The sequence below is a fragment of the Vigna umbellata genome, chromosome 3 (assembly GCF_029865625.1).
Source record: "Vigna umbellata cultivar VRB3 chromosome 3, Vumbellata_1.0, whole genome shotgun sequence".
Classification (NCBI taxonomy): domain Eukaryota; kingdom Viridiplantae; phylum Streptophyta; class Magnoliopsida; order Fabales; family Fabaceae; genus Vigna; species Vigna umbellata.
The window spans coordinates 54,908,940-54,921,656 of record NC_142167.1 but is presented as its reverse complement, the minus strand read 5'-3'; the positions used below and the strand labels follow the sequence as shown (position 1 = coordinate 54,921,656).

At 35.1% G+C, this 12,717-nt stretch overlaps 2 protein-coding genes across 3 annotated transcripts; one reads left to right on the top strand and one right to left on the bottom strand.

Annotated features, from left to right (window-relative positions):
- The first annotated feature begins 289 nt into the window (after window positions 1–289).
- Window positions 290–3,977, top strand: UTR3 (UDP-galactose transporter 3). Its single transcript, XM_047312596.2, has 7 exons — window positions 290–499; window positions 599–696; window positions 932–1,062; window positions 1,375–1,405; window positions 1,975–2,078; window positions 2,177–2,298; window positions 3,187–3,977. Exons 1-7 carry the CDS (start codon window positions 396–398, stop codon window positions 3,593–3,595), a joined length of 999 nt encoding a protein of 332 aa, XP_047168552.1. The 5' UTR covers window positions 290–395; the 3' UTR covers window positions 3,596–3,977.
- A 1,176-nt stretch (window positions 3,978–5,153) lies between these two features.
- On the bottom strand, window positions 5,154–11,064 carry LOC124837274 (transcription factor MYB88). Of its 2 annotated transcripts, none has more exons than XM_047312592.2 (13): window positions 10,525–11,064; window positions 10,189–10,415; window positions 10,027–10,073; window positions 9,835–9,891; window positions 9,618–9,690; window positions 9,213–9,268; window positions 8,934–9,113; window positions 8,679–8,857; window positions 7,934–8,076; window positions 7,607–7,743; window positions 7,312–7,511; window positions 6,924–7,075; window positions 5,154–5,905 (listed from the first exon to the last, which is right to left on the bottom strand). In XM_047312592.2, exons 2-13 carry the CDS (start codon window positions 10,282–10,284, stop codon window positions 5,801–5,803), a joined length of 1,425 nt encoding a protein of 474 aa, XP_047168548.1. In that variant the 5' UTR covers window positions 10,285–10,415; window positions 10,525–11,064; the 3' UTR covers window positions 5,154–5,800. The 2 variants fall into 2 exon arrangements, with proteins under 2 accessions (XP_047168548.1, XP_047168551.1); XM_047312595.2 differs by having other exon boundaries at window positions 6,924–7,072; window positions 10,525–11,062.
- Between the last annotated feature and the right edge of the window lie 1,653 nt (window positions 11,065–12,717).

The window sequence follows — 12,717 nt, the reverse complement described above, 5'->3', positions numbered from 1 at the left end:
TGAAAATGGAGGGAATATTAGTTTATAAAACCTGGAACAGAAAAAACGTATAACAGAAATGGCAGAATATTCATAACAAGAAACTGACGAAAAGACCAAATAGGGTGGACCGACATTAGGATGAGTCTACCGCTAAAAAGTGAAAACGCGGCACGCGTTGGCGCGTCCAATGGGAGCGCAATGACATGGCATCATCCAATAATACTCAGCCACGTGGCGAATCCACGTAGCATACCTTGGCGCACACTTCACACTTCTAAGCTCCTTCTTTCACTGTCCCCATTTCTATTATTATTTCATTATTTGATCCATTCTTCACCGCGGTTGCTTCTCTCAACGGCGTTTCCTTCATTCAATACTCTATAATAGTAAAAGAACCGAATCGTGCGGATCTCATGGAGGCCCACGGCGGAGGGCTCCGCCGCATCCTGCTCCTCGCCTTCTGCGTCGCCGGAATCTGGTCGGCCTACATCTACCAAGGCGTTCTGCAGGAAAACGTGTAAGAATCCCAATTCGTTCCGAAATTCTCGTAACCGTCGTGAGTTTCGAAATGCCTTTCGTTGCTAGTTTTTTTAGTTCATTTTGAATTTTGTTTCAGGTCGACCAAGCGATTCGGTCCGAACGGTGAAAGGTTCGAGCACCTTGCGTTTCTGAACTTGGCGCAGAGTGTGGTGTGTTTAATCTGGTCGTTTATAAGTAAGATTCTATCGCCAATTAGTAATAAGTGTGTGAATATATTTGATTTGAATTTATGTTTTATGCGTTGTTGCTCTAAAACTTGTTGGAAATTCCGTGTGTGTTACTTTTTAAAGCCGTTATCTTACGGCAAATTATGATTGAGTTATAGTATATGTATATTTTTTATACTGTGTGTGTATTTACGTCAGATCCGCTTAACATTTTATTTTAATCACTTTTTTTATGCGTACAGTGATAAAGATATGGTCCAGTGGAAATTCTGGTGGTGCTCCTTGGTGGAGTTATTGGAGCGCTGGAATTACCAACACCATTGGTCCCGCTATGGGAATTGAAGCTTTGAAGTATATTAGTTACCCTGCTCAGGTGTGATTTCTTCAACACCTTTTCTTCCCTCATCTTTTTTATTTGAAAGTTATAAGTATTAGTAAATCGATTTCGGTATTATGTACGAAAATCCATTCTTCTTTCTTGAAAATCAATGAAATAACTATTTTACAGATAATGGATGATGATACACAAGCTATCCTTACCACGCATCTAAGTTGAAGCAAGTATTTTTATATTTATGCTGCATGGTGCAGCATTTCTGGCGAACTTATTGTCCAGTCATTCATTGTTTTCGGCACGAGGCTGTATGATCTTTTTAATGGGTGGTGTTAATTTTTCTACTTGCAGGTGCTGGCGAAGTCTTCCAAAATGATTCCAGGTCAGTATATTGTGCTTGATGGACAAAAGTTTGCATTTTAATTAAAAGCAATGGGAACTTAGCTTATTTTTTATATCTTCTGCATATTCCCTTAATATATGATTGAATTATATCACTATATTGTGCGTCTGTGTTTTTGTATACTTTTGGTTTACGGGGACTAGGGATAGGTTGTATGTGAATTTCACTTTATTAAGTTCAATAGGTCAAAGGAAGCGAGTCTTTTAGCATTTTACCAATACCATGGAAACTGTTGTGGTTATGTATTTTTTGAGACTTTTTAGCTCTTGTACTTGTGCATTTGACTTGAGAATCCATTGTGATTTGTATCTTAAACTTTTACTTATTATGCACCCATTCTTTCCGATTTGCTTATGGATCTGCGCAAATAATTAAATTCCATGGTTTTTTACCTTTGTTTGATCATGCTAGAGCTTCTGGCAGGGACTGACATATAAAACATTTGGAAGAAATGATGATAGAAAAATCTTATAATAATTTTTTTGTCGAATTTCTTAAAAAAATTAAATTTATATGTCTAACAAAAGATTCACTTCACCTAAATGCAGTTATGTTGATGGGTACTCTAGTATATGGGATAAGATACTCTCTTCCAGAATACATTTGTACATTCCTTGTTGCTGGAGGGGTATCAACATTTGCTCTTCTAAAGGTTAGGAACTTGTCAGAATAATAAAGCTCACTCCTCTTATCAAGGAAAGTTTTAGTCTATGAACCCAGCTTAGCATTATTTGTTTATGCTAATTACAGACGAGCTCAAAGACAATCAGCAAGCTGGCACATCCAAATGCTCCCCTTGGCTATGGGTTATGTTTCCTGAACCTTGCTTTTGATGGATTTACCAATGCTACCCAGGATTCTATAAAAGGAAGGTAATAATAGTGAAGTTTCTTTCTTTTTGTTTTGCATATTTCAATTTCAGTCTGTCTGATGTCTTGTTGACTACCAAATTTAACATGCACTTCGTTGATTCTTTACTATTTTCACACCCCCTCCTTCCTCTCGTTGTATTTTTTTTTCTTTTAATGAGAACAATTTTCTAAATGTAGAAGTTCTTGAAATTGTTTCTCTCATTGGTTTAGGTGTTGTCTTTTTTTAGTCAAGCTATGAAGTATGAAATGCGGTTATATTTATTATCTCGGTTAAACACATCTTTTAGAGTTAATGCTGATACCTGATTATATGAACCAAAGTGGATTGGCTTAGAATGTGAGGCTTACGTATTTAGTCTACGGGGTTGAAATAGTGGTCTTCCATTGGATTGTCTCTGGTGAATAATTTAGTAGTCAAGTAAACAAAACTAAATACAAATTTTCATGTTCCTCTCTCTCTCTCTCTCTCTCTTTATTTAATCAGCAATAACAAATAAATTGGAAGGGGACAATAGGATTGTCCCGACCCTTATACAAAAACATAAAAGAAAAAAAAAAGAGGAGAAAGGGAACAAAAAATAAAAAGAAACAGATACCCAGCTCTAAATACTTTCTCCAACAAACCCAAAACGGGAAGACAGAAACCTTTCGCAAAACTCAGAATTCCTAACAACCACAATACCAACCAAAAACCTATAACCCAACAAATGACAAGAGCGATCCTCTTTCACACGTCAAATAGTTGAACTTTCATTCGAAATTGACTTCTGAAATCTCAACACTGTTGGGCTTTCTGAGTGGCAAATGACTCTTTTAGTTGACAACATCTTACATACAGATTCATTAATGTTAACTATATTATTTTTAACTATTGGTTTGGCTTTCCAGGTATCCAAAAACAAGTGCTTGGGGTATTATGCTGGGCATGAATTTATGGGGAACCATATACAATTTGATTTACATGTTCGGATGGCCCCATGCCAGTGGATTTGAGGCAGTTCGATTCTGCAAACAGTATCCAGAGGCAGCATGGGATATTTTTCTCTATTGTTGCTGCGGTGCTGTTGGCCAAAATTTCATCTTCTTGACCATAAGCCGGTTTGGCTCTTTGGCAAACACTACCATCACTACCACCCGCAAATTTGTTAGCATTGTGATATCTTCCGTATTGAGTGGGAATCCCCTGTCAACAAAGCAATGGGGGTGTGTTTTTATGGTGTTCTCAGGATTGTCTTATCAGATCTATCTCAAGTGGGAGAAGTTGCAGAGATTGCAGAAGAAAAGAAAAGCCATGTGAAGCCTTCAGCAATTTTGAAGTCAACGTTAATACTATCCTAGTTAATTTGCCCCCTTACTAAAACCTTGAAGGTTTAATGAACCGGATTTAGGTTTAAGCAAAAAAAAAAATATATATGTAATTTTAATTGATAGATACTTTCCGAGAAAAGTTCAAAGTTTAGTAACCATTTTCTCATTCCTTTTGGATATTTTTAGTTGCCTGCATTTTACTGAAATGCTGGATTTAGTTTGAGTATAATACTAAGATAAAGTTATACTCTCTGTAAACATGATTGTCAGAAGATCACATCACCTCGTTTGTTTAGAGATCATCACAGTATCGTATGAACCCCAAAATTAGCTTTGCTAAATTGTTTTGCTGGTTTATTTTGCTTCCAGAATTCTTCTGTTCAAATTCGTTTACCTTAATAATTTAAATAAAGCTTGTAATCAAGCTGCTAACATTTATGGCTGACAAACTTCAATGCGAAATATTGTAGGGCAGAATTTAGCAAAAAGGGTTGTTTTATTTAAAAAAAAAAAAAGGAAATGCCAAATGAACAACTTAAAATATTTGACATTTTATTGAACCGGCAGATAGTGTTTGTGTTAGGAGTAAATGTTAATTATTGTTATTTGAGTAAATGTTAGTTATCTCATGCTCAATTTCCGTTTATGAAAATTCAATGTAGCTTTAACGAGGCAAAAAAGAAGAAAATTGCGAGTGAGTGGTTGGATCTCCACAGGCAAACTCACTTTAGAACAGGTGGGGTACATGTCCATTATATAGAGTAGTGCTTTATATACTAATTTTCATATCAGAATAGAACAACGCTACTATTATTTTGGCCACAATAAACATTTCACTCTGAAATGCCACAAAATAAATGTATGCTTAAATAACATTATTCATTATAATATCTCTTTTTTCTTACAAAAATCAGTTGACTCTTTGACCAGTTAATATGTTTGAGCAAGATGAAGTCGTTAAGTGAGTGGATATTGGTAGGTCAAATGAGTCAAAGAGTGCCCTCCCTCAAGAAAGTTAACAGTATGTGCTTTATTTTGTAAGGAGTTCCCTCCCTCTTTTTACCAATCTTTAATCATTGTCATTATTATTATTTTGAAGGTCTTCCTCCATCACCATGAACTAGTGATTTTAAATAAGAATTAGTTTCCCCCAGAATTGCTCTTCAGCAAACCACAGTTCTCACTCCATGGCAAAACAGCCATGTGAGCTGAAAGAAAAGAGTAAGAGAAATGTTTGCATGCCTCTCCGTCAGTCCAGGGTCCCAGGTATGCTGTGCAGTGTTTGTAAGTACATAACTTTAGCTTTCTTTATTTTTTTGAAAGCTGTGTGTTTTGCAGTAGTGAGGGTCAAATTTGCAATGAGTTGGTTGCCATTTTGCTAACCACAGTTCTCTTGTTGAAAATGGGGGTGGGGAAGTCCATGTGAAACTTTACTTTCATAATGTTCTTTGAGACTTGGTGAGTTCATATACTTTTCCTTAGTTTTAAGAATTGTCTACAGAAGATGGTGATGTTAAATCCGGGTTAGACATAACAGAAACAGTATCTGCACACCCAAGCCAAAATGCATTTCCACTCCAATTATAATTATGTTTCAGTACATCAGAACCGAAAAGGAATAAAAAATGTTTATTCTATGATCTATGCACACCCAAAACAACAAAAGAGGAATCCAATTTGCCACTGGTTAATCTTTTGCTCTCTTTTTTTCTTCTTTCTCTTCTATCTATGTCTCTGTTCATTATATGTAGTAGGATGGCGAATTGCCGGAGTATACATACACTCAGGATTACTACACACCAAACTCTGTACAAAAGGGCAAACCAAGATCAAAAGCTGGATTGGAGAAAAAACAAACCCAGAATGATATCAAAACAAACCAAAGAATGACACACTAAGAAGTAAGCACACTATTTTTTCGGTGCAAGTATCAAGAAAGGTAAGGTGGTAACCCTTCGAGAAGAGGGGGAAGAAAAGGACACTGTTAGATGTGTTGATGATCCTCAGAATGTACCATAACATTCTGGAGGAGTGTATGGCTTTCAAAATTTTAGGCAGAACAAAATTGCAATCTTTCTCAAACCAGGCAGAGAAGAACTAGCAGGCCCGATTGCCATGGGTAGGGAGAAAGGGTTCAGAAAAGGAAAGGAACTTCAAAATGATTTGTATTTTAGATTTCAGATAAGTTAGAGATTCATATTAGGAGCACTCTTTTGCAGAGAGGCGGTTGTGACGGTTTAACACTTGGGTTGAGCGATGGAGATTCCATTCCAAGCGTTTTCATAAGGAAGTTCCTTTCCTGAAAAAGGGATAAAACATAATGTCAAAGAAAGAACATGGTTACTGCAAATGATTTTGCATAAACAATTTTAACTATCAGTTCACAACTCCATCGTTCAGCAAGAACAGACATAGCAGCAACTTAGATAATGTATGGTTGTTGCAGCAAGAACAGTAGATGTCTGTTTTATATTCTACATACATATCAGATGATAAACAATTATTTCTTGCTGTGTAAGAGGTTTCTTGCTTCAATATTCAGCACAAAGATACTATATTTGTAAGCTTCATCTATATATGATATCGTCTGGGTTTGTTTTGTCAATATTATATTAGTATATTTTCTTATTGACGAAATGTATAGTGTATTTAAGTGTTGAAGAGATGAAAACATTTTTTGTGGGTGAAAAGTGATAAACATATTTCACTGAAATATCTTTTCATGGAAACAAATACAACTTCCACCTTTAGTTAGTAGTTATTTGAGTTGTGAGAAGCAGGGGTAAAGATCTAGCTAGCTATATATATTGCATAATATATTTATATGCATATGTGCTAATTAAGGTGAAAAAATGTGATGCCTCAAAAACTAAAAGACATTATTGTTTTGAAGAATGTGTTATGAAATGTAATGGACCTTCCTCAAACAAGATTTTTAAGCTACAAAGTCTTTAAAAAACTTTAAAAACACCTATATAATGATTTACCCTATATCCTGCTATGGTAATCTCCACCATTAATAAGCTGAAAAATCCCCACCACCATACTGAAGTATCTAACAATAAATGGTATTCTGAAAGTCCTCTGGCTGATAAAAGTTTATCTTATTAGAAGTTAAGAACTACTAGAACTATTGAGGTACAACTTGTATATAACATTGGTTTAGTATGTCCCCTATTTGTCATTATTAAAAGTATGTTACATTGGTTTAATATTTCCCCTATTTGTGATTATTACAGGTATAAATGCTTATTAATCAGACTGTTGTCACTATTAGTCATAATTTTTTGGTTGACCCAGTTATTTGGATAACTTACACTTTCTGAAAATTGCGGGCTAGGAATTCCAGCAGCTAAGGATCTAAACAGAGGTGTAACTTGAAGAGGTGAACTGAAATCCTCCGAACATGACAAGGCAGAAACAATGCCATCATTGTTTATCTGCTCCTCACAAGATGGGAATAAATCTGCTATAGAAAAGATATATATCTAATTAGTGATTCTGATTCAATAAAATGTTAGCATATAAAAACAACTCTTGTTGAAAAAATTATAATAAAAGTTAACTTCATGGTAAAAATATTTCCTGTTTAGGAATAGCTTACCATTTAAATTAGGAAAATAAGTGGCTGCACCTTAAAATGGAAATTTACCAAAAATTACCTTTCCTTTTTGTTTATTCTATCATGGAACTTTATTATCTTACCTTGATCTAGAGTTGCACTTGAAAGAACCCCTTGGTGACATCCCCTAAGTTCTTCAGGACCACCCATTTGTATATTCAGTTCGGTTCCAATGTCCTGATGTAATGACTGTTCCAAATTCTCACCAGCTGAATGAGGCAGCAGAGTTGATCCCGTACTGTATTCAGAACTGCCTGGAGAGTCTTCATATAGTTCCATTTGCCTATAATAGTTTCAGAAACTATTAGATATTCCCAAAGTTCCCATCAAATATTGCATAGCTCTCTTCAAGTCATATTTCAAATGAACATAAAGTACCTCCAGCATGGCTGCATTTCCTCACTACTGTTTTTCAAGTCCTCCAACAAATCTTTAAGATCTATAAGTTGTAAATCTGGAATCTTGCATCTGGGGATGTCTGATTCTTTGGTTCTGTTGAGAAACTCTTGAAGAACCTGCCATAAATAACTTCTATGATTTTCACGTTGATAGGCTTGGCATTGTAAAAATTGATTCAATTCTGTTGATGTTAAACTTCTTATAATCTGTAATTTGGTCTTTGCTTTTGAAGACATCAACTGGAGTTTATTTTTAAAGAAGCGCATAAAATGTTCAAAAACAAGTTCTGAAACCTTACAGTCTTACCTTCCATGCATTTTCAAGACTTTGATCTACGTTCTCTGAATCAACTTTTAGAGCCAGTGAGCTTAATAACTCTGCTTGTTGCATCAACGCATTTATCTTTGGGTCATCCTTTTTAAGGAATGTTCCTTGAATCTTGTTTTGGGCTGTAAAATCATGAGAAACCAAGAGTCACGTTAGATTTATACAATGGAGAGTGCTATTTCAGGCTTAATATATTAGTTAGAAGTGTTTGGTTATTTACTATTTTCATATTCAGTTTATTATGTTTTCACTTATAATTTAAAAATGTCACCTTGTTATCATTTAGTTTCCTCTTTTCCTTATGCTGGTTTCAGTTTCACCATTTCCTTCACAAAAACTTGAAAACAGGAAACAAAATACAAACAATGTGATTTTTTTTTTATATTACCAGCAAAAAGGTATGAACTGAAAATGTAAATGAAAATAGAAATCAAACCAAATGATGCATTTGTTTTATGAAAATGTTTTATGTTTTCATTTTCACTTTTCATTGATAATGACAAAAATGCCACAGTGTTTGCCACTTGTCGGTTTTCAAATATTTGAATAAGTAGTGACAACATAGGAAATGAGGTGAAAACAAAGTGACATTGTTCTAATTAATAATAAAAGCAGAAAACACTTCTGCAAACCAAACACAATCTTGTCCTGTTATTTTGAGTTTCACAACTAGAAGAATGAAGTTCTACACAATTCCCCTCCCCCCCTAATTTAAAGGCATTACCATAATCACTAAACTTCAAATTGCAGACATGATCCTGGTCTGGCAAGTTGACATTGCGAGAGTTTTGAGCTAAAACTGCAAATGGTGCTCTTGACTGCTGATTTATTGGAATTCCGTTTTGTTTATGTGATCTGTCTCCAAAGTTGATATTTTCTTCAGCATCAGGGATATGTGACCTCCTATATTGCAGCAGGATGACATGTTAATATTCTCCTTAATAGAATTTGCATACTTTGATCTCCTAGTTCACCATACCTCATCTTTTTAATAGCTACTGCAGATTCTGATGCTACATCTGTATCACACCTGTGCTGGAGAAAAGTCCTTTTGTTATTTGAATTGATGTATGAAGTGCTGTTCTCTTTTGCTAAGGCTTCATATTTTGCTCTCTTTTTGCACAGTGTGGAGAAGCGGTTTTTCACAGCATTATCCGTTCTGCACTCAACGCATTTGAAGCATAGCAATAAGACACTGTTGTAACAAAAACTGATTTTGTATTTCCATACAGAGAAAAATGCATGCAATTCTGATTACCTGCCTGAAACCACCTTTGCTATTTCTGTCCACCTGTTACCAAATAGTTTTTGAGCCTGCAGAGATAGTATTAAGAAATTAGCTCACAGATTACATGTGATCATAAATTACAGTGTAACCCTGTTGATGTCATCTACAAAAAACTATACAAGCACAAAATCTTGGTTACTGGTAGGGTAGAGTTTAAGGAAAAATAAATGACTGCCAAGCCAATTGCCATGGTAACAGCACTTGCAATCCTTAAGTATATCAATGGATTGAAGTCCACCATACGGAATGGAAAGACAGAAAAATAAACAGTAAAAGATAAAGTCCGAAATTTCCAAGTATTTGTAAGATCACTATTATAAAACAAAATTGCTAAACTCGAATGACAGATACAGAACACAAGAAGCAATCATTTACCTCACATAAAAGCATGTCTTCCTCTGGTGACCATCCTCCTTTCTTGAAGTCAGAATTCAAATAAGTGTACCATCTGGCAAAGCATCATTTACTTGAGCATGAGATTAAGGATCAAAATTGAGCAGGGGGCATGAAGATCCCCATGAATCAAAGGATTAAAGCAGAGGACCGAATAAAATATCTTGAATGAATCATCATCAAAATTAAAAGACTTTACCTTCTTCTGCACTGTCTTGTCGTTTTATCCTTGAATTTAGAAGCAATGATTGCCCAACTGCATATGGTCATGGCAATTAAAACCCCTTAGTGTCACATATCCATGTAAAAAAACAAAGCACTAGTGGCGTGATTATTGAGTAACTCAAGGGAAGAATAACCAAAGGGCTATAATGAATTAAAGTTTGAATACTTTTCAGTTCCATGGATGCCAATCTGCTCCCTGAGTATATCATCTTCCTGCAACTCACACAGCACCCATCAGGCACCAGTCCTCCACAGAAGAAGAACTTGAGAAATGAATATATAATCCAAAAACAGGAGGAAAATAATTTTATAGTGAGAGAAGAAGGACCTCTTGAGTCCACGTCACAATGTGACGCTCCTTCTTCTTAGATTCTTCATTGACCAGCTGCTTCTGCTTCTGCTGCTTCTTCATATCTTCTTGCATGATCTTGTCTCCGTGTTTATGTTTATGTTTATTCTATTAGTGTGGCTCTCTTCCTTGGACGCTCCCTCTTTTTACCGAACCCAAGTTGCATGCTAAAGCCAACGCTCCCCCTTTATAACGCTCCCTCTTTTCTGTAAATTTTTATTCAAAAAGGAAAACAAAATTAAAACAAATAAACAAAAAGGGAAAAGAAAGAAAGAAAGAAAGAAAGAAACCCTTCTTCTCTTCTCTATGATTCACCTTTTACACTCTCACCTCACACACACACTGTTGTGTTTCAAAACGGCAACCGTAACAAGTATATATTCCCCTCTCAAAAGCCACCTTAACCAAAAGCTTTTCAAGTGAAAGAGAAATGCCTATGTATGGCTACTAGTTGCTTACTACCCTCCAAAGAAATGGCCTCGGATCCTAACTTTTCAGACCCTGTGATCTCACTCTCACTCTATCTTATTATCCCCTATAACCAAGCACAACACGACCCAACTCTCAAATTAGGGAGCCAAAACAACATGAAAGGAGAAAGACAAAAGGTGGGCAATGAAGAATACATATCAGCCTCTGTAAAGGGTACAGAGGGTGGCATCAAAATCGTATTTTTCGAAACCCAAGAGAAAGAACATGTGAATGTATTTTGATTTTGATGATGTAGTGTAATTACAGGTGTGTATAAAAAAGAGATACCCAGAAAGTGTATTTGGTTAGATCTAAAAAAATTTACCAACTTTGTGAATACCCAAAATGAGAAAAAGAAAAGTGATGTTTTCAAAGTGCTCAAGTAGACAACAAAGAAATACCTCGACCATGAATATTACTTTGTCTTAGATTCTCATGTCTGAGTTATACCCCAAAAAACTGAGAAGAGAAAACAAGGACGGTGGAGGTTGAATGCAATAAACTTTTAGTTAGAGCAGTGTAGTCATTGGTGTGTACAGTTGTACTAGGAAGTGATGTTTGTTGGGTTTCTTTCATCACCCCTTTCTCTCTCTAACTTTTCCAAAACGGTCACTCACACACTTAAAAGAAAAATATAGTATACAAAATAAAATAAAATACAACAAATAGATGCTTATGCTAGTGCGCGGGCATGAAGGAAGTTTGAAAATAACGCTGAATTCCATAAGCTACGTGCAGTGTGCAGTATATCATGGCGGCGTAGACTAATGTGCATTATGCACTTTGCACCATTAAACAAAGTTCAAACACAGATAAAATAACACAGTGATACGATTGTTAGTGATAACATGTAAATAGTCTCATGTATAGGAAAAAAGATGCATACCACAACATATGACGATGATACTGCCAAAGTCAGAGAGAAAAACAATTGTGATGTAATATACTGATGCAACTATTGTATTGGATTGGGTGTGTGTATATATAACATAGACAAATATGATGTGATGACAGATAACATAAGGTTGTTATTTGAATTTTTGTGATTTTTAAGGAGACATGAGAAGGTACGTGAGGTAGAGCTAGCTAAGCACTTTTGTAATGAGAATAAATGGTTCGTGACTTGCACGTGTTTCATTTATCTTTGCATCTCTGGTCACGCTTCGAAGTACCATTCAATTTGTTTCCATTTTTCCTCCATGGTTATGGGAAATTTTGGATTTGAATTTTAGCTGCCTGCACTCATTTTGGTGTAAATGTGTGTGTGAAGAAGTGTGAGGATTTGTCCATTGGCAGCAATATGTTTTTGAATTTTCTCAGGGGATTGAAAATGTTGGTTATTCTCACCAATTGGTGCGTGAAATTTTAAATGCCGTTTTAAAAAATGAAAGTGTAGTATGCATACATAGATGTATTGAGAAATGGTATATTAGTGTCTGATTTTTTCTTTTTTTTTTTGCATTTGAATGATTGACAATTATCTTGTCGAACGAGGATTTGAAAATCTAATCAAGATGTCGGACTAATAAAATCAGGTGAATTTAGTTGCTTTTTATTGCCTTAATTCGTTTAATAACTGGTTTATCTTGTTCGGAAATGCAAGCTAGAAATTTGCAAACATTTCAATTTCCAAATGGGAAATTTGCAAACATTTCAATTTCCAAATGGGAAAGATATTTACAATCATTGTTACTACGAAAAGTTTGAATATAAACACCGAATTGAATTTTAATTTCATTATAAAAAGTTTGAAAAAGATACAATAACTCATAATGATTTTTTATTAAAAATAGTCAAATGCATATAGAATAATCATCAATAAAAGTAACATAATATTGAAAACATAAATTATACTTAACATGACTAGGTCCTCAAATGTCAGAATGGACTAAAACAAAAGGAGACAAAGCACGTTGTGAGACACTATGAAGAAAGGAACTACGAATATGTTTTCCTAATTGACACAACTCAAACCAAATTACAACAACTTGTTAAGAAGTAGACTTTAAGCCTAACTCAATCCCACAAAATCGGCTT